The sequence below is a fragment of the Anabrus simplex genome, chromosome 1, assembly GCF_040414725.1.
Source record: "Anabrus simplex isolate iqAnaSimp1 chromosome 1, ASM4041472v1, whole genome shotgun sequence".
Lineage (NCBI taxonomy): Eukaryota > Metazoa > Arthropoda > Insecta > Orthoptera > Tettigoniidae > Anabrus > Anabrus simplex.
This window is the reverse complement of record NC_090265.1, coordinates 378087053-378110426: the sequence shown is the minus strand read 5'-3', so window position 1 is coordinate 378110426 and position 23374 is coordinate 378087053. Positions and strand designations below refer to the sequence as shown.

General features: G+C 37.5%; 1 protein-coding gene across 1 annotated transcript in view; it reads left to right on the top strand.

Moving 5' to 3' along the window:
- LOC136856812 (protein still life, isoforms C/SIF type 2) overlaps window positions 1-23374 on the top strand; it is a 560067-nt gene that overhangs the window by 357263 nt on the left and 179430 nt on the right. The window contains exons 5-6 of the mRNA XM_067134934.2: window positions 6155-6412; window positions 21208-21378. Coding sequence (XP_066991035.2) covers window positions 6155-6412; window positions 21208-21378 — 429 coding nt within the window. The remainder of the gene's footprint in view (window positions 1-6154; window positions 6413-21207; window positions 21379-23374) is intronic.

Below are 23374 nucleotides of genomic sequence, written 5' to 3'. Positions count from 1 at the left end.
GATTCCTGATATATGAATACAGGTTTTTCCATTTCCCTTTGTGGTCATTATGCTCTTGAAGAATGCCATTCATATAATTCTCTTTTGCTTCCTTTTTCACTCTATTCAGTTCCCTCATTAGCTGTTTTCTACTTTCTATACTCTGCCTACCTTCTTTGATTTTCCTGTTTACTATTCTACATTTTATTTTTAATTTTCTTATTTTCCTTGTATAATAAACAGGGTCTGAGGTCATTTTACCCTTCTTAATAGGTACAAATCTCTTCTCTCCTTCCCAAATGATTCCTTTGAATTTACCCCAAAGTGTATCCACATTACTCCCTTCACTTATCTAACAACTGAATTGTGATTTAAGGTAAGTGCCAAATTCATCAACTTTAGTTTTTCTGTACAATTTCTTGTCTTGTGTGACCCTCTTATTAAGCCTTTTTGGTACCAGACCCACATCCATTATTACAGCCTTATGGTCACCTATTCCTTCAATTACCTCAGTTTTATCAACAATTTCCCATGGTTTAACCAAGAATACATCTAGTAAGTTATTGAGACGAGTTGGTTCTTGTACTACTTGTGCAAATCCTCCCTCCCAAATTAACTTATTTGCCAGTTTCTGTTCATGGACTTCACTTGCAGCTCCATTCCATTCAACTTCCGGCAAGTTTAGATCTCCCCCAATTATTACCACATCATTATTATTGTTTTTATGAGTATAATCTATTATTTTCTCAAATATTTCCATGTCTCTTTCCTCTCTTCCAGGCCTGTATGTTCCTATAATTCCCACCTCATTCATTTTATCACAAATTAATTTTATCCCTAATATTTCATCCCTTTCATCGGTAAACCATTCATGTGAACAATAAGTTTCCTTCACCAGAATAAACACCCCCCCCCCTCCCTTTTTATCTTCTCGGTCTCTACGATAGACTGTGTACCCTTCTGGAAATACTTCTCTATTACCCACCCCTTCTCTCAACCACGCTTCCACTCCTATCACCACATCAGTCTCATAAGATTCCATCAATGTACCGAATTTTAATTGTTTATTTACTACACTCTGACAGTTTACCAAGAGCAATCTCAGACCCCCTTCCTCCCTAAAACTTGACTGTTGCAATTGGGTAACTTGAAATTCCTTACTTTCCTTAGTTTCATTTTCTAGTTGGCTGAGCCAGCTTGAAGTACAGCTGGCTCTTTCTACTAGTTTTCCTGGTCAGTATTATAACTCAAGGGAGTTGCCTTTTTTACAGTACATATCTTAAGATTAATAAAATCTAGAACAATATTTGCTATGTTTCGTTTACCTGAATTATTTAGATGAAGGCCATGCTTTGTGTAACAGTGTCTCTCGAAACTGCTGCTATGAATTACCTGTGTATTACGAAAATGTTTACAAATTTTAACCATATCTGTATTAACATTGTCCACTTCAATGTTCACACACGAGTCTCTAATCAAATCATGCCTGTGGGGCACGTTCACTACAAAGATGTTAGTGTGAGTCAGCTTACCTAGTGTACATTTAAGTTCAGAAATGACATTCTTAGCGTCGTTGTGAGCTACGTCGTTCGTCCCGCCGATGATCTTTAGTAGGGAATTCAGAGATTCAGTAGATGAATGTCAGGAGTTGGAAACCGAAACAGAAGATAGAGAGGGAGAGACACAGACGGAAACAAGAAGCTTCTCATTCACAAATGAAGATATTTTCAGAGAAATCCAACTGCTCCAGCAAGGAAAAGCAGCAGGAAGTGATCAATTTACTGGGGAGGTGTTAAAGGCAATGGGGTGGTACATAGTGCCTTATTTAAAATTTCTCTTTGACTATGTCATAGATAATTGTGTAATACCAAAGGAATGGAAGGAATCTATAATAATACTAATTTATGAAAGAAAGGCTGATAAAAGGAAACCAGAGAACTACAGACCAATCAGCCTGACCAGTATAGTTTGTAAAATACTGGAGAGTTTAATATCAAAGTACATCAGAGGGATATGTGATGATAAAAATTGGTTCATGAGGAGCCAGTATGGATTTAGAAAGAAATTTTCTTGTGAGGCACAACTGGTGGGATTTCAGCAGGACATATCAGACCAATTGGATTCAGGAGGCTAGTTAGATTGCATAGTCTTAGATCTTTCCAAAGCCTTTGATAGAGTGGAACATGGAATATTATTAAAGAAATTGGAGGGAATAGGATTGGACGTAAGGGTTACACGTTGGGTAAAAACATTTCTAAATTCAAGGGTTCAGAAAGTCAAAGTAGGAAATAACGTATCGCAGGAAGAGAAAGTTTGGAAGGGAATTGCACAGGGGAGTATAATCGGTCCGTTACTTTTCTTAATATGCGTAAATGATTTAGGGAATAATATAACATCAAAATAAGATTGTATGCAGATGACATAATTGTTTGTAGGGAAATAAATACCACTGAGGATTGTTCAGAATTACAAAGGGACCTTGAGAGTATCCAACAATGGGTTGAAGAGAATAATATGAAGATTAATGGAGCCAAATCAACTGTTACAACATTTACAAACAGGAGTTTTAAAACTGAATTTGAATATACATTGGATGGGGTAGTTATCCCAAAAGATGGCAAGTGCAAATACTTAGGTGTGAGATTTGAAAGTAATTTGCACTGGAAGGGTCATGTGGATGACATTGTTGGGAAAGCATACAGATCGTTACATGTCATAATGAGGCTACTTAAAGGATGCAACAGAGAATTAAAAGAGAAAAGTTACCTAAGTATGGTTCGTCCATTATTGGAATATGCAAACAGTGTTTGGGATCCTCTCCAAGAATACCTAATAAAAGCAATAGATAGTGTGCAGAGGAAAGCAGCAAAATTTGTAACAGGGGATTTCAGGAGAAAGAGTAGTGTATCAGAAATATTAAAGGAACTAGGGTGGGAAACTTTAAGTAAGAGAAGGGAGAAAACTAGACTTATAGGATTATATAGAGCCTATACAGGAGAAGCAGCATGGGGAGATATCCGTGAGAGGCTTCAGTTGGAAAATAATTATATCGGCAGGACTGACCACAAATATAAAATTAGAAGGAATTTTAGCAGAAGCGATTGGGGTAAATTTTCATTCATTGGGAAGGGTGTGAAGGAGTGGAACAGTGTACCAGGGGTAGTGTTTGATCCTTTTCCATAATCTGTACAGATATTCAAGAAGAGAATAAACAGCAACAGAGAAAATAAATGAAATGTTAGAGGGCATTCGACCAGCGCAGGTTAATATAAATAAAAAATGTGTGTGAATAAATTAATTCCATCCCCTGGTCTAAGAAGTTGGACAGCCAAAGTAGGGGACTGCCTGTAGGGGTGAAGTACAGTGGGGACTTCGAGGGCCCTGGAACCGCTACGGTAGCTGTGAAGGCCCTTCAGGAACTCTGAAAAGTGGTGGCAAAAGGGGCTCTGGTTAAGACGCAGCAGGTCGTTATGCTACTTAGGTTCCAGAATGGGTAAAGGAAAAAAAGTAAACAAATGCAATGTAAATTTTAATCTTATACCAGTTGTACAGTATCATTTGAAGTAATGCTACATACTGTATATCAGTTGACTATATTTGTAAGTAGTACAGGAGATATTATAAGTAGAATTTTGTAAACAATTTAAATTTATTAAGGATGAGCTGTGTGTTTAATAGAAAAATTGTTAGCGTAAATTGTATAATATTGTATTATAGGAAAATTTTCTTCTCTTGTTAATTTAATATTTAGTGCTTGACAATAATGTATTTTAGTGTACCATTTGCCACCGAGGTAGACACCTCATTTGCAAATAAAGATATTTTGATTTGATTATTCAAAGATTTTAATATTATATGCCTATCGAGACCTTCCTTGGGATGAGTATAATCTAAATATGAAGTTTGGTTGAGATATATCCAGCCGTTTCGCCGTGATGGTGGAACAGACAGACAAACAAACAGATACGAAAAATAAAAACCACCGATTCGGTCTTGAGAAATATCTGAAAAATTGGCAAAACAAACGAAATTACAGACAGCGGACCCCCTACAACTTTATTTATATAGATATATTAGGTTAACTTATTATGTATATTAAATCAAATATTGCTACCCCATATGCGGTCGTATGGGTCATTACGAATTGTACATATACACGCGCCCCCAAATAGGGTCGCACTTAAGGAGTTTAAGTCCCAACGCTCGGCCATACTTTTCTTTTACTTGGTAGTGACGTGTTATGTGTCATTGATTATGAGAGACGTGTTAGCTTGTTCATACTGGAGCCGTACAAAAGTACGATTCCCGATTTTAGGTTATGAAATGTTTGTAAATGACGATCTCCTGATTTTAGGTTAGCAATTTTTCGTATAAAATGTTGTTATATAAAGTAGTGAAAAATCTTGTGAATTTGGTAAATTAGGATGTAAGAGCAAAATATTATTTACGGAGAATTTGTAGTTAGGGAATATGTATAGCATTATGATTGTGTAACTTTCACTTCAGGTAACAGTCTGTACACATAGCCTAGCAGTGATGGTTGTGCAACATGGGGAACAGTGGCTATATCGTTGAAGACGGTTGAAATCGTTCAAAAGTGTTGCAACATGTAGGTTGAAAACCCGGAGTACAGTCGGGAAGTGTATGCTGAAGATTGTAATTCATCAATTTGGATGAACGCGCAAGATTGCTATTTGCTCTGTACTGGGTTCAAAATCACTGTAACTACATAGGCTACTTCATCTACATCATCCTCGACCGACTTGTTCAATATATCGTCAAGACTATCTGCACTAAGTTTTTTACTGCGCAGATTACTCATAATTACTTCAAGGAAAAGGGAACTCACATCACTGCACACTTACGTAAACATTCCGTGAGCGAGATAGACAATGACTTTGTCACCTTATAAAGCACTCCTGACGTACCCATATTGGGTCGCGCCACAACAGGAATTGACGAATGAAAGTGAGCTATGCACGAACTTAAATAGGCGGCCAACAGGTGGCAAAAAGAGGATTTATACAGCTTTGAAACACACACTTACTGCGCACCCAAATGGGTTCGCACAGTTCTCGATTTCACACGAAAGTACTGTACGACCCCATATGGGGACGTGAAGTTCAAAAACTTCATTACCCTCACGTACCCAAATGGGGTCGCTTGGCACTCAACGTGATATATATATATATATCGTACACGATAGCGAAAAGTCTGATCTTTCGCCCGCACACGACAGACAATAATTTTACCGACATCAAAGCCGTCTCGGCTCAGCCACAAAAAGTGTAGTTTACTAGTGACAGAGAGACCGTTACATGGCAGCAAACAAAAATTTCTAGCATATTTATTTCTCTCCCGCCTTCCTTCTGAGTAAAACTGGAAAGCAGATAATTTACAACAGTGTCTACTCGACTATTTCACAATCACTTTTCATCGAAATACAGACAACTCGTTTTAAATACAGCCGATACTTGAGATTTTGAGACAACCTCGCCTCATAGGCTAAATTTTCACTATCACCTTAGGTGATTCAACAATTTTTGGACGTCCTCGGAGCTACTACGGCTTAACGTGTTCCTTCATCAAAATCTCCCCGGCGAGTGATGTTAACTAGAACGCTTCATGTCGGAACATGGACTCCTATGGCGCAATACTTTGTAACTTTAGCACTTCTTCGTTGAGGGACTCTAGGGTGTGAAAGGGTGTGAAACGGAAAAATCCCTTCTTTTATTATAGATCACCAGTTCCTCTAATAGTCCGCTTTTTGGACGGGTAATTAATTAAGGTAAAATTCACATTGTGTATCCCCACCATACACATGTATCAAAATGTCCTCCCTTTCATCTTCCTGAAACTGTCTCCACGTGTCAAGGCCAAACACACAACAGAACCACCTCGCTTTGAAACAGCCAAAATGGTGCTCTCCCGAGACCGATATATTAAAGTAAATAAATATTAAATTTCTCCTTTCCTGGGACATCTAAATGATGGGTTTAGTATGTATGTATGTATGTATGTATGTATGTATGTATGTATGTATGTATGTATGTATGTATGTATGTATGTATGTATGTATTTTTTACTTGTTGCCCGGCTGAAAGGCCCAAGTTGTTACGCTAACGATGTTGAAGCTCCTACAATAAATATAATTCTTACCTTTGGACTGTTGCAGAGCCTGCTGACGCACGTCTCGCGAGCTACCAAGAACACCTTGAACAAGCTGGGGGTGTTCACCGTGTCGTCGTTTCACGCCTTCATCTGCGCCCGCAGCCCCTCTCTGCTCAATAACCTGCTGGCGGGCCGTGGTGCCACCAAGAGACGGCCTCCGATGTTGTCCCGCTCGAACAGTGGCTCCAGCCGCCGGTCACTGCAGATGAGCTCACGCGACGACGCCGACAAGATGGTGAAAGTGGCGCTCCCTGACAACCAGGTGCGTCCGTCTCTTTCCTACCTTTACTCTGCCGGCACACGTCGCCCGCCCTGCGGCGTGGTGCGGGTTCGAATCCCGCCAAGGACATGGATGTCTGTGCTGATGTCTTCAATACTGCACTCTATCTTCTTAGTCTTCTTAGCCTTACCTGCCTTCTCCTGTAGTGAAAGGACACGATGTCAACTTTCAACTTCCAATGCGATCACTGGAAGCTATTTTCTATCATTTAGTTATTACTTTGAGATAACACGTACAAAGTGAAATCGAATAGACCATTGATAATATTTATTTGTAGATTCGTACAATCTGTACCATATGAAATGGAATCCCGGGTAGGTGACTTTCTGTTCTTGTGTGGGTTAATCTCGAGTATCACCAAACATATTTCGATACAGTTTTCACCATTCTATATAGCAGTTACTGAAGAAGGTTTCAGTGTACATAACATTAATATACAACAAAAGGTGTCCGAGAAGTGGCAATTTTAATTAAAGAAGTCATAAAAATTGCCATTCGAACGCTTTTCGTGTTACGCTACCTAAACCATTAAAGTGAGTGTGGAAGAACTGTTGGGTATAGGTGTCTAAAATACAGCTGAACGGCGGTGTGTACCTGAATGTAAGAGCCCTCAGTAAGCGGTTCTACGTTACTGTTTGCAGTTAGAAGTCAAATTTAAAATTAATAACGTAGGCTGCTTTGAGATAATTATGTAATATTTGTAATAAATATTTTCACTTAAATAATGGCGTGGTTTACAAGTTACCGTTATCTTAGTGAAAGAATAGGAAAGGTTGAAATACCGATTGCGGAGAAAGGAGAGAGCTAACGGACAAGCGGTCGGAAGAGCCTTGGAAAAATGACCCTACAAAGAAATCTGATTAGGTCCATTACTATAAATTCAGAAATGCTCCCATGAAAATCCGAGGTAGAAGAAAAATAAAGTTTTCTCGACTATACAAATTGTATTGAAATAATCTCCTCATTGGTTACTGATAAATATTTGTGTTTTCCATTTCGCACCCAATACCTTATTTTCTCTATCTTGTGACAAATCGTCCCCATGAAAGAGATTTCTTGTTTAAATGTTACTCTGTTCCGGTAATAATCACGCGTATTTAAGCGCTTTCCTAAACTACAGAAAATAAATTTAACTCCTGAAACGTTCATCACATGTGAACGTTCTATACATGGTATCTGGTCTCTAAAACCACCAAATGTCGTAATTCTAACTCTGCAATTGCATTTCTAACAAAACATTATTCCTGTCGTTTCTGTAGGGGGCACCCTATCATTCAAAGTAACCACCTGGAGGCCAAGAAGTACTTCAAAATACCAGCTATGACACTGCACAACAATTTTTCCGCAATGTACGACACAGAGAGCCGGGCTTTCACTACCTTCAAACATCCGAATACCCCATCTACACCTCTAATGGTTTCACGTCGCACCAACTCAGACAGGTCGTATTGTGACAGTGGGGTAGGGCAGGGCTAGGACTGGGAAGGAAGTGACTGGAGCCTTAATCAACGTACAGCCCCAGCATTTCCCTGGTGTGGAAATTGAAAAAAAAAACGGAAAGCTATATCCAGGGCTGCCAACAGTGACGTTCGAACTTACTATCTTCCGAGTGCAAGCTTGCAGCTACGTGACCCAAACCGCGCATGGAACTCTCTCGGTCACCTGTATCGAATTTACTATGTTGGGAACATGATGCCAACATTCTATACTGTTTTAACAGCGTTTAATCAACAGTACAAGGACACTATGGACAGTCATTCCATTGTGTTATGAACCAACTTGCCAACCACCGTCTAGAACTCGCCGTAAAGAAGAGAGTGTAGCAAGAATTTTAGATATAACAACCTTACAGTTATCTTACTTAATCCATGGAAAGCCGAATATATATTTGTCACGATTTCTTTTTAATTTGACTAATGAACTATAGTAATACTTCCCTGCGAGAACACAATCCATTCCGATTTGTTAGCTGCTCAGTCCTTGTTTGAACATTTTAAAATAGACTTACCATGAGAAGGTTCTTTAGAGCTTTCTAAAATAAATGTTAAAGTTCGTACATACTGTATACGATATAAGTATTATTCCCATACAGCGTGGAAGTAAGAATAGGCCTCTTATTTCATTGTTAATGTTCTGCATATAAAGAAACGTTTTCGACCTTGTCCAGTTAAGACCCTAAATGTGTGGAATATAAAAGAGATGTTCAATATATTTTCATACTTCATTAATATATAATGGTTGTAGATAAATGCATTTCCGTAAAATTCGGTGAGTATATTGTTCGCTTACGACGAAGTCTAGAATGGAGAAACCTGTAGAAATCTAATTTGCACCTTAGTCCACAATTACTCGAAACTACAATTACTTTTTCATAAAGTGACACGAGGTCTTTACGTAGCTTTCAATGTTCTATTTAACCGTTTGGCGATGGTAACAAATCCATTCCACAATCAGCAATGACTTCAGTGCAGGAAAATATACGAATAGTATATTATTGTTTACGTAATTTATCCATAATCTCAGTTTTATCAACATGTCACGTTCGTAATTAGCAGGAATTAAGATATTTATCGCCCTTATGCATCGGGTCTACACTTGAGGACATGTTACAGACGTCCATTATTGACCTTTCGTCATCATCATCATCATCATCATCCAAGTCAATTGAAATGATGTGTCCTCTTAAAGTCTGAAGTCCAAGTAGTTCACGCTAAGTTCATTTCAACTGGGACGATTCTATGCGGTTCTCTGCCAGTGATCTCCAGCCATCTGCCGTATATCTCATCGGTCCAGTGATCTTAGTCTCCAATACCAATTTCGTCCATCTCTCGTCTTTCATGCGAGCAACATGACCTACTGCCTTTTCCCTCTAGGACGTGTTACCGATCGGTCTCCTGCTCTATTCCTGTCCTTCCGTGTAAAACCCAGTCCATACCCGTTAAGACAATTCTTAGCTACCCTTTTTTCACAGATTTCACAGACATACGTCAGCAAGGGGAGAAAGCACTGTTTTCTTCAGATTTGCAGACGTTTAATCTGAAGACTTCTGAGTGTCTCCCAAATGCTTGTCAACTTAGCTTGATACATCTAAAGATTTCTGATTTCGTATCTCCCTTCATATTTACAAGCTGTATTTTTCTATTGGAGTGTTTCTGATCTATACACTACCTGTCAGAACCGATTGGTTATACCTTTTGATTTTAGCAAGGTTATTACTCAGGCCCACTGACTGACATTCCGACTCAAGGTTTATAACTAAGGATTGCAAAATCGTGGAAGTCATTATTTTTATATTGTTAGATGTTAATGCATCCAAGGTGTTTCTATGTTCCTATTTAATGGATTATAAGTGAAACTGCTCAACGCATAACCATCCATCCATTCATTATCTAAAGGCTAAGCCTTGTCCATGCAGCCACATCCCACGGTCTTCAGCAGTCCTTTTCATCGTGTCAGAGGAAGCAAAGCCCAGTTGAGTGATTATGTTCCTAAGGTATGAGAGACGTGGTTTTTCTCTCGACTTCTTCCCTAGGACCTTTCCTTTTAAAACGTTCTGGAGAAAGGTGTTATATCTTAAGACGTGTCCAAGTAATTCAGCTTTCCTCTGCTCTATTGAATCAATTAAGATCCGTTTCTCATTAACATCATTCAAGATTTGGATATTAGTTTTCTTTTCTGTCCAACTCGTCCCTGTCAGTCTTCTCCAGAACCACATTTCTGCAGTTTCTAGTCTTGATTGTGCTTGTTTTCCCAAAATTCAGGTCTCACAACCATAAGTTAGAACACTCCAAACAAAGGTTTTAACAAATTTCTTCCTGGTTTCAATTCCTTTGTGCTTATTTAACAAATAGATTTTTCCTGCTTTGAAACACTTGTTTTGCCATAGCAATACTTCTTTCGACTTCCGTCAGGCACTGATTATCATTGGTAATAACTACCCAGATAACAAAATTCTTTAATCTGATCTATTCTTTCACGGCCTAATTTAATGTTTGTTTTCAATTCAGTCTTCTTCTTTTGAACGACCATCATAACATTAATTTTAGATTGGTATTTAAAATCCCTGAAAGAACAAGCAGTCACTGGAAGGATAGAGTTGTGTAGACTATACTTTCACAGCAGAAAATAGTAGCTCACCCTTATAAGGATACAGTATCTTCCCACGTTTTATTTGTTAAGAAAATTATACAGTATAAGTATTCATTTCGCTTTTACTTAGTTTATATGTGTCAGACCTGTGGCTTAAGGGCACCATATCTGCCTCTTCCCGGAGGCCCTAGTTTCGATTTCCGGCTCGTCCAAGGGTTCTATTTCTGGACTGAAGGCTGGAAAGAGATTTCCTCAGATCCGTGAGTTCAGTTGAAGAGCTTTCTGATGTTAGAGATATGGGAAACAAATAACAGAGATGAAGATGTCTTCATGCTATCGACTTGGCAACAAAATATCTGGCAACAGTTGTCTTGGCGGGCCAAAGTCCTAAATGCACTATACATCTGTTTGTGTTATATATTGGCGTGTTAGAAAATGTGTTTTCGAACATTCGTTGCATATACACGGGAGCGTTACAGAACGTATCTAAAGAACGGAGTTATATGGTTAAACATACTTCGTCATCAAGAAGTGGTACATACCCATGTATGATTAACTGATGGTCGTGGTTAATGGAATCATCAGCTCCAACTGTGTTAATTCACAAGCAAATATATTTCTCCATTAATAAAGCAGTGATATTACTCATTGTCTGGAAATCCAGGCAACTTAGAAGGAAACTCGTATATGGGCTCTTCCTTGCAGAATTCATCGCATTCACAATCCATTAAATAGAGGGCTAGGCTTTCACAAATTGAAAACATTTTAAAATGCGCGTTTGAATTTCATTAGGACCCTTTAGAACATCGGTGATTCCTTTGTGTGCATGAAACCTCAAATTTTATTCCAAAAATACAGTAGGTCTTAAAAGCAAACCTTTTGAACTTGTCAGCAAGGACGCGTAATCCCTTCAAAGAGAAACCTAATGTATTTTGTTTTCTAGTATATAATTATTAAAAGTATGAAATATTAGTTCTCCATTTACTGAAGTTGACTACTTTTACGAAATGGTACGTCTCCATGAATGCAGTAATTATTTGTATATCTAGTGTAACTCTTTAATTGTGTATCTCTTGAAACTTTCGAAATCACATTTATCCATAAAGCATTTAAGAGTCTCCTTAATCTCGTTAATCTCCTTAAATTCACGCATTACCAAATTTGTTAGTACGGACAAACAACTTCACACGACCCCTCTATTTTATATAGGCAGTTAACTGATAGAAAAACTATTATTTAAGGATTGATGACATACATCAATAGTGTCTTGCTTCATTATTATTTTTATTTTTATTATTATCAGTTTCAGAATGTACATATGTGTAAATACACCAATAAGAAATGAGCGATTCCGCATGTCTGCTTGTATTACTGAAGCATAGACGAGTAAATCTACTCGTCCCTCATATCACTATGACAATATGAGGAACAGCATATTTTATGACATACCTTAAAAGTAATTTTGAGTATATCCCACTGTATTCCCTATGTTCTTCTATTAGCAGTTCTTTCTGTAGTTTGACTCTTCATACAGCACATTGTGTTGATGAGTAATTACAAGACTCATCACATTACCTGCACAATACAGCTTCTATAGTTTTAATTAATAAACTTGCATTTGTTCTGTACCTAAATGTGTTAATTTTAACGTATTCTGGTAATTTATATCAAACATCTTTCTCAAAGAATGACCAAAATTTTCAGTCATATTCTCTCTGTCAACAGTATTCTAATTCATCCAGTATGAATAACACGCATGTAATTCGCTAACAGGTGAGCTTCCTGTATTCGTGATTATGAAGTTGAATCTTATCACAGTCGTATTACATAATGTAAGTGATTTATTGGAATGTTAAAGAAGCCTATTCAAAACAAATTTCCCATACTTCAGCGTTTTTTTAAGATTGATAGACATTGAATAGATGTTTAACACATTGTATTATTAATATTCTCGTCCCGAGACCCTCCTGTTTACAGACAGTAAAAATAGTCACAGTTCTTAATTAGATGTCCTCATCCTCAGTTCAAGATATTGCAGTTTAGATTTTTTCTATTATACGGAAGTGTCCTTTATCGGGTACAGTCTGAGCTGAGCCACTATAGGCATATGCAAGTTTGCTCATCTTCATAGTGGAGTTAATTACTCGTTGATTGTCTGATCTCAAAATAGTGGATTCAGTCCTGGCTGAGGTCGGTGACATTTAAGCCTGTTCAAATGCGACGACTCCATTTCGTTGTCTTTGGCATTTTAAAGAAAGTCTTAGAAAAAATCCTCGTACCGTGTTGTTTGTTAAGACCGCTGGCAGTTCACAGTTACATTTTAACAAATAAGTTTAGATTAGATACATGTAGGGCGGTTTGTTATTACTAAGATTGCCGAGCGTTAAACAGACCTTCGGATATGTCAATACTTCTCTACTGGGCATTAAAATACTCTACTTGGCAGTGTAAATATAAGCATTTAGTTCTCCTCTTTATTTTCGTCAACCATAAAAAAATTAAAAACTTATATATGTATTTCTTCTATCGAATATTGGAAAAACTCAGTGTAATCTAAGATACACACTGTTTCTCTGAACTGACAAGGGTAACACAGCAGCAAATTCCTACGCAGACAGCTATAGACAACTTGACAGGAACTGCGATTCCACTTCAATTCTTTCGGAATATTTAAGCTTTATTGACGTATATTTTTGTAAGTCATAATGTTAATTTTGTTGAAGCACGAGTACCAATCCGAGGACTTTGTTACTGCAATTATATTCACTACTATAGACCACTCATTAACACAGGTTACCAGGCACACTCTACGTTCAGGCTTCTTGTTTGAACTACAACAACAGAAAACGACTAATTATAGTGTATTCAAATATAATTCTTCGTATATCGAAATGAGTCTTACATTTTAAGCATTACTGACACATTTAATTTCATTCAATTCAGTGAAGTGAATTCATTTCATGCTTAAATTTGTAATCCTCTTGGTCTCAGTTACAATTTAGTGGAAGACCCATACGTTGTATTAGAAGTTAAAGTAGAAAGTGTTATGATGCATTTTTGTCTTTCTAGTTAAGAGAATAAAACTTGTTTTTCCACATTTCATACCGCATATCAGATGGTGAGTTTTATCAAAATATATTGTATTATCTGATATTCTCAGTTCTGTCCTCAATCTTACTGCAATACGTTGTATTTTATGTCTGAAAATGACGATATAATTTCAGTACATAAGATGGTGGTACGATACAAGCCAACATTTTTCCAAAATGGCGCTCATCTCTTCATTAGGAATGCATTTATAGAACAACTTGTAAAATATATGATTTACTGACATTTCCATAACTGATTTACAAATACTCTTCAAAATGTCAAATTAGAAGTAAACATGAAGATGAGAAAATAAGGTATTAATAGTCTTTGTGTTGCAGTAGGATTGGGGTCCTCCTCTTAACAACACCATGCCATCTCAAATGTAGATTATCGTTCAATTTTATCTTCACCTGTACTAAAAACCTGTTCAGTAACAAAGATTATATAAACATTGTAATAAATAAGCTTTCAACACTTATAATAAATTTGGAAATTAAAACTACTACACTAAAATCTCGGAATAAATATATGGTTGTGTTATTGTCGTTGTTGCATGATCATAAATACTAATCAACAAATTACATATTGCATTCTCTTCCAGCAACTTTCTAGAATTCAGTAACAACACATTTTCCACGAATACTCAGTTTATATCAACCACTAGACATAATCCAAACTCTGTATTATTCAAAGGCTAGCATAATCGGAGAGTCAGCTGTCAGATACTTCACTTGACACGTGAGGCTCATGTTCTATTCTGAATAAAAGGACGAGCAATCAGCGTTATCTGTCCGCTTGTAGTAAGATGTTTATATAATGCGGGGATATTGATTCTTTTGTGTATCATGGACACATGAAGTGTCGTTTTAATTAATAGAGTTCCAACTGTATACAGTATACTATATAATAAATTTAAACTTAAATCAAAATGACTCATCAGTGATGAGTGGTATACTCATAAGATTCCAACTGGGTGGTCGTGGCTCACCAGAGCAGCAGGTTATTCATTGTCTTCTGCTCTCAAAATAGCGAGTTCCACCCTGGCTGAAGTCGGTGGTATTTGAGGGTGTTTAAATGAAGTGACTGCCTGTCGTTATCTTTTGGTTCGTTGAAGAATTACCGAGTGACAAAATTCGGACATCTTGGCAGCTAATAAAAAATTAACTTATTTTCTTTCATGAAACTGTTTCGGATTTTTTCTTTATGAACATACAATTTTTAAGATATTCAACAACTGTTAAACCATCGTTACTGCATTCAAAAACTATCAAACAATCTGGTATTCCTGCAGAGATACCTACTACTCAAACAAAGATACATTACTCCATAGACTCAACATTTGAAATTCTATCAGAAATTATCCGATAAAATAAAAATGCTTTCCTTTCGGTTGTCTCCAAGAAAATGCTCCGTAGGCTTATGAACACATCTTAGTTAACTCTCACGCAAGTAAATAGTAATTAAAACATTTATCTCATTCAAACAATGTGAACGTCACACATATAGATCAAAGAGGAAGTACAATATCTTGTGAAATATCAAAATCGGAGTACTTTGGTTCGCAACGAAGTATAAGATAATAGTTTGCTGAACAGAATTAAATTATTAATTTCTGTTTTTCTATTGGTGTAGTGATTTTATTCCCATAACACTTACGTTATTTCAATCGAATATCAACTTATATAAAAATATTTACTTCCAAAATTCAGAGAAAAGTATCCCTTGATCAAAAATGGTCAGAAAGACCACGGAAGAACATATTTTACCGACTCAGTTCAGAGATACTAACTAGAAAGGAATCTATTATTGCGCTAACAACGTTGGTCATCACCACAGTTTATTCTCATTCGCCCTTAAAACAATAATCGCTACCACAACCAAAGAAGAAATATCTCTACTTCACTGCCTGTTTCAGCCAAGAGCAAACGAAAGACATTATGGCACAGGACATGAATGGCCTCGGAAATATGGAAGGTAAAGGCTTCCACCATCCTTTACCTCGGCACCAAGTGGGCTAGAGCGGTTAGTCCTAGTCCTCTCGCCTTTACCTCACCTCCCGTCCCCAGAAATTAACTTGATCCTCAGTTTTGATGTAGGCTGAGTAAGCTTCAGTGTCATGTGCCTCTCCAGCAGTGGAAATCTCATTTCTAATGTTTTCGACTTCCCGACGGGGAATCGAAACCACGTCCTTCTGGATAAACCCAGCACGCCTGAGTAAACACTTCTTCAGTAAAAAACACTTTTGAACCCAGAAATTCTTAAGTAAAATGAATTCCGGATTAACCCTTACAAACATGAGTGGAGGATCTATACGGGATAAAAATGTGAACTAAATCAGATGGCCTGTCATATAGGACGGAGTGGCTGACAAAATTCGTGGCTAAAGTAAGGATCCTCATCTGCCTAACTGGTTAATGGAAGACATCATTGTGATCTCCATGCCTTTGCTGGCGAGATGTAGTGTTTACAGTGCACTGTGTCTTCTGGTATGGGCTATATCGAATTTGTTACTTTCATTGACCTGTCTCAGTCTCATCCTTGGCTTTGACAATATGAAAGTGACTGAGGTATGAGTGATGCTAGTAATGCCATTCCTTATGCAGCTAGTCCCTGTTATGAATGGTGTGAAAATATCGCTCATAGGGTCGGTTGGTGCATGCATTTCAGTGGGCTTGGCAGACTGATATGTAATAGCAGCGGCTGGCTCGGTGAGGAAAGCAACGGAAAACTACCTCACTCCTCATTTCCCTAGTACGCCACTTCAGTGACGCCTAGGCTATTTATGACAGCTGTTGGCGGAGTTACAGGGGATCAAACCAGCCTTCGGGCTGAATACCCAACATACATACATTGTGACCTCCAGGACAGAACTGAAGGTGGAATGCTCTGCATTCCATCTTCTCATCTCCTGAACCATGGAGAAAGTCCACCACTGGGGTATATTTCTTTAAATCCCTAAAAATAGTGGTTGCCTTTCTTGGCGACACCTAGCGTTTAAAGTGCACTTTTTCTTCTAGTATGAGCTAGGTAAAATTTAGTTACATTCGCTGACCTGTCTCAGTCTCATGATTGAATAATAAGAACGTGACTGAAGTTGATAATAGTAATGTCATTTCTTGTGCAGCCAGACCCAGCGCTGAAGATGGAAAAACGTCGCTCATTGGACTGGTTGGTGCATGTATTTCAGTGGACTTGGCGGACTGATATGAAATAGCAACATGAAGCTACCTAACCCTTCCTTTCCATAGCATGTCTTTCATAGGATCCAAGGCCATCTATGACAGCCGACAGTGGAGCTGTTGAGGATGCAATCAGCCTTCGCGGGGAGTATTCAATATACATACCACTAATGGGAATCGAAACTAGGTCTTTTCACTTATGAATATAAAGCCACACTCGTTGAGGCATAGTGGTTCTTGATGACATTAGGCTGAGCAAACTAATTTCTTGTTACCATAAACTTTGATAATGTACTAACACTGAGTCGTGTATAACCCGTCCACGAATCCAGTATATGCTGTGACTTCCTATTCATCTTAGCCTAAATCCTAACGACGCGTATCGGTATGTTAACAAGCCTAATTTCACGACAATTTCTAACACTCTCACGTGTCTTCAGAGGTGGTATCACCAAAAATTTGATGCTTTTACAGTTTTACTCCTATCCTCACCAATTTTGATTGTAAATTACAGATTATCGACATTCTCCATGTCACGTTAAGAAATAATAATAATAATAATAATAATAATAATAATAATAATAATAATAATAATCGCAGTGTCTCGGCTATCGTAGTGCAGACCTTTTGAAGTGGTGCTTCTTAGGTGACCTACCTGCCAATTTCGACTTTCCGATTGTGCTCCAATCCAGCAGAAAAAGCGGAAGTCTACTGGAACGGATACGTTTCTTTTTTAAATATTTGTTCGTGGCGTCAACCTCTGTAGATCTTTTGCCACAACGGATAAGTTACTAGTTACGTTACATGTAATTTAATTTTTCCGGGTGACACTGACTGTCGTCAAAAATCTGGCTCTACATTTCATCTTACCATCAAAGATAAGCCCGATGAACGAATAAGCAAGTACACATATCCTAGTACGATTATAAATGACTTGGCCCATACCGGTAGAGCCAGTTGTCTTTGACAAAATGGCTAAGATTTTCAAAAGTCATGAAGTAACAATTTATTTAGAGACGTTGTTATGTGTTCTCTGTGCTTTATTATATGGAACTGAAACATATACTGTAACAGGGTCACTCTATAAAAAATCGCAAGGCTTTTAGATGTGCCGGGCTGAGTGGCTCAGACGATTGAAGCGCTGGCCTTCTGACCCCAACTTGGCAGGTTCGATTCTGGCTCAGTCCGGTGCTATTTGAATTTGCTCAAATACGTTAACCTCGTGTCGGTAAATTTACTTCCACGTAAAATAACTACTGCGGGACAAAATTCCGACACGTCTGCGTCTCCGAAAACAGTAAAAGTTATTAGTGGGTTTAAAACCAATAACATTATTAACGAAGAATGTTGAGAGTGCCATGGACAGATCATGTAAGGAATATTGAGAGGATAAGGAAGTTCCGACCACCGTGAAAACAAGGAAACTTCAATACTTTGACCACATTATGAGTAATGAAAGCAGGTATCAATTACTGCACCTATCCTTCAAGGAAGGATGTCAGATCAAAGAGAAAACTTCCCGATTAAAGAATCTTAGATCCTGAAGCCGTATGTCAATCACAGAACTATTCCGAGCTGCGCATAGCAGAGAAAGGTGGTAGCCGAACCCGGAACGGATAGCAACTATGAATAATAGACCCTGAGCGTTTCACCGCGGATTTTTAATATTCCAGTAACAATGACATAGAGTGCCAAGATTTTTGATCATCCTTCAAAAATCGACTACCTCAGCCGGGATCGAAACCGCAAACTTTGCATCAATCAATCAATCAATCAATCAATCAATCAATCAATCGGACACACTACCATTGACCCACCGAGGTGGCTACGCTAAGCAGTGGCCGAGAGTTAGAATGCTACCTTCTTTTTTGCGTAAGATTCCTGGTATACGCTGGTGTATTTTTCAAGACAAGGAATATCCATACCACGTCATCTCATTCATGTTGACAAGGAAAGAAACCCTGGAGTATTATGTGTTCGTTTACCGAGCGAGTTGGCTATGCGTAGTGTAGCCGTAGACTTGCATTCGGGTAATGGTGGGTCCAAACTCCACTGTTGGCACGGTGAAAATGGTTCCTTTGTAGTTTTCTATGTTCACACCAGGCAAATGCAAATGAAGACCACGGACGCTACCTTCCCAGTCTTTATTCCAGCGTTACCAAAAACTTGTATGTGTTAGTGCGACGTTTCAACGCTACCAAATTATTAATATCGTCCGATCTTGATTGTCAAATAAAACAGGCTTCCGAATTAAGGGTGCCATGAATTCATTTAACTTTCTTTCATAACCTTGGTGCTCTCCCGTAATCCTAACATCACTATGGTCAGTGCCTTTAGTTCCAAACTTCAAGTCGATAGATATAAATGCCAGAGAGAATTTTGTCTCGTGGATATCGAATTGAAATTCAGGATTGAAGAAGTTTAAAAATAACATAAAGTTCCATAATCGACATTATATTACCTAGTCACACAGAATTTACGATCATCCTATAATTTGTGAAAAACAATTTGTTATAACTAATCCCCATACTGTTGAGGGTAATGGATCCGAACCTTATGTTATGGATTATATCTGGTTAAGAATATTCATTTTTATTTTGCTTAGCTTTGAAAAACTCATGAGTGACCTGATTAATTCATAATCACTTACAGTAGTTGAAATTTACAGCCAAGACACGGTCGGAATTTAGACCCGTAATTCCCGGTTGCTGTAGTTAGTGCTTTCCACCAGTATTTATTTCGGGTGGTAGAGGGCTTCCCTTTAGCAAGTTCATCATTTGACATACCTTACTTAGCAAACCTCTCTCACGATCAACACAGCCAGAGCCCACCAAGATGCAGAGTTTTTCCAAAATGAGGTACACTAATTAAGTTGTAAAACATACAGACGATTGTGTAAGAACAACCATGATTTTCTAACCAAATCTAAAATAATTCTCACATTTTACACCCGTTTAAGCACTTCCAGGGAAATAATTTCTATCTTGCACCAAACATTGTGTTTGAGTCCTTCTGATAAATTAGAATTCACTTTTGTACAGACAATGGTAGGTTGATGTTAACACAACGAATTCTCTTCCTCGTTCAGTGGTGGACAAGTAATATACAGTATTTCGCTCCGGTAATATTGCATTGTTATATTTCCCTTTACAGTGGCTTAAATAATATTGTTTATAATGTGATTATTTAATTTGAAAGTCTTACTGTATACACAGTAAAAGTAAAATAAAAAATCAAATTTTCTCTGCTTGTAAATATATTAGTTATTATATTTCTAAGATAAGATTATAATATATATTTCTTTTAACATTTCTATGTAGTTCATTTCGTTTGGATGGTTGAAATTTCTAAAAAGTATTGCTTTTGTTTACGTTACGAACTATAAAAGTCATTTAAATAAAACATGATGGGCGTAGGTTTGTTATTTATTCTGCATTTTTAAACGTATTGCATGTGTTATACTTTTAAAACCTCTAAATAACACTGCACTTAAACATCAGAATAAGACACCTGCACGCACATGTTTACTTTTCGAATCTACGGACTGGTAAGACAATCCGGACTCTCATTTTGTTTACATCGACCTACCGTCGCTGGCAATACCTGTTCTACAAGTATTAAATATTTCAGCTTATTTAAGCTCTCTTTACGAGAACAAGGGCGCTAGGGTATAGCATCTTCTGTGAGGTAGGTTTTGGCGCGTAGTTGTAGTAGTGTTACTTTGGGAACAGTCTGCAGCTCGCTGTGTTGATGGGTAGAGCGAGCTTGCTAAAGAGTTTCTTGATGTCGGCGAATTTGCTAAATGAAAGCCCTGTACATAATTACATTGTTGATTTAAAAAATGTGTGATGTTTGCGAAAATGTTAAGGTATGTTGTATATAATTTATGTATTTTTCACGGCTTCACCCATCATGTAAAATTATCAAGGCAATATATGCTTTCTGCACAGGAATGTGTAATGACTTGCCAATGCTTCTAGAAAGCAAAAAGGTATTCACATCGCTATGGGGGAAAGAATTTCGCAAACAGACTGCTTGCGGTACTTGAACCGCTAATGCTTTGCTTCCAATAGAAGCCTTGTGCATGAGTTCAGATAGTTTGCAGCTGTAAATAGAAACTACTCTTACGAGGTTCATGTTTGTATTATCTTGCCACAGAAAAACGGAGCCGTTTCTGACAAGTGCCGCGGGTTATTAGCAGAAGGACGGATGGATGGATCCAACTCTCACTTGTTGAGCAAAGGTTAGTGGTTCACCACTAAAGCATCCATCTGTTCTCAAAAACAATGCTTACATGTCTAGAATGGGGAACATTCACAAACAGACGAAGTTCTTCAATAAAGGATGTTTTCTTTAGGGTTGTAAATTAAAGGATCTCCTTTCAAGTTAAAGGATTATGGTGTTGTTTTCTTCCCACAGAATGCCCATGTCTACTTGCGCGACGCGATGTCTGTGGAAGAGTTTTTGGCGAGTGCTTGTGGCCGCAAGAATTTAAACGCCATGGAACACTTTGTTCGTGTGAAGAAGAGAAGAGATATGGAAGACCACAACTATTTCGTGCCGCATCGGACGGACCTTATCGAGACATACGTGAGTAAACTCATTTCAGATATGATTACAATAGATTGTTTTATTGTCCATAGTACATATTGTCAAGGAAAATAAATAAATGTTCCCTGAATACAAAGTAATATTATAATCAATAAATACGCTACTATTCATATTATGCATTTTAGAATAGTCCTGATATTGCCAATGAGAATACGTGATATATGTTTTAAGTTTATATTTAGCCTCCTCAGTTCAGAATCGAGACAGCTGGCACACTTACAGAGGGAAGTAATATTTTGAAATTCAGTTCCATCCTCTCTTACTCCCATTGTACACTTTGTTCTATTGTATGTCCCTCTTAATCTTTGAATTTTCTTTTGTTAATTTAATTAAAAAGATTAACCAGAAATTCCCTACATATTTTTTGTTCATTTGTTCATTGCCAGGCAATACATACTTTTTGCGTATTTGTTATTGATATATTTCTTAAGAGTTATTCAGCATGATTAAAATGTATTCTCCTAAATATCACAAATATGCCAAGGCAAAATTTCAGTTCGGGTGCTTTTGAGGTTTCTTTAGGAGATACGATTAAGTGCGAAATCAACACGCGAAGAAATGTATAAGCTAGTAAGCTAGAAGATGAGAGATGATTATTAATAGAACAGCAACAAATATTGGTTCGCATTATTCACTGATGAAGATTCTAGCCTTTAAGAGAACCCTCACCCAGGAGGACCTTCAGTTATGGTAAGCGAGGTTTGAAAAGCCCGCGTTAATATAGCAACAAATTGGTTCAGACCATTCAGTGATGAAGTCTAGCCTTGAAGTCGAGGGTTTTTAATCCTTGACGACTAATCCCTCCAGCAAGTAAAATCAAAAAGTAGTTCACCAAAATTAACGTAATGTATAGCCATAAAAAGTACGACGAAGGAAGCCCAAAATACATAAAAGAGATCAACTTGAGTATATTAGCTGGAATAACTACACGTACGAAATTATGAATCGTTACTTGACTAAACTAAACAATGTATTCAATTTAGATAGCATTACAGATCATGAAAATTTATAGGATGATGATCAGTAGATAAGTAAGTAAAGAGGCAGAAAGAATGTCCCCTACCCGACCGGGAATCGAACTCGGGGCCCTCTGAACCGAAGGCGACTACGCTGACAATTCAACAAGGAGCCGCACTACTATGTAGTGTATCCCAATTTAGCAGAGCAATTATCAATCGATCAATTAAAGTAAAATGGTATTTAAGTAAAATTACAAGTATAAGATAAAATGAATGAAGAAGACAATCCATAAAAGAAATTAATATAATTACAACAAACACACAAAATACATTAATCCGTGAAAATTAATTAACAGTATTAGAGAAAACCCACCAGTTTCCAAACCAAGGCAAAACAAAATCCACCCACACACTACAACAAAAAACGTTCCTAGTCATAGGAACAATAGATGAACCAACAGCAACAATCACCCAATAAAATTTTAAGAAAATTAATCCAGCAAGAAAACAAATGCTCAAAAGTCTGTTTATTTCATATAACAACTTAATTTTAAAATTGGGAATACACAATCCCAATTGCACAGAAATTACTTGAGAAAATATAAAATGCAGGTGAGCTACAAGCTCAATATAATAGGCCTAACAAATGGTAAAGTTAGTTCCAAGCGCGGGCAAAGGAATTTTTCTTTAATGAGCCTACTGAAAGAAAATAAATGGTGGTATGCTACATAGTGCTTAGTTAAAGGTTTTAGCCATTATCTAGAAGAAAAAGGAAGGGGAATCATGCCCAAAAGTCGAGATGCGGAACACGCCTCGTCAAAGGACGCTCGCAGATTCGTATGAGCTTGAAGCTGAACATCTGGAGAACCACCCGTTCTGCTTTCTCAAAATAAACTTCAATATTGTTATATTTAGTCGGTGTTAATCAAGTGTAAATATGATTTGTATATCCCATTAACTTCATGTTTTGGGAACGAGAATCAAAGGAAATAAAGCATGTTTTACTAGCAAACCTA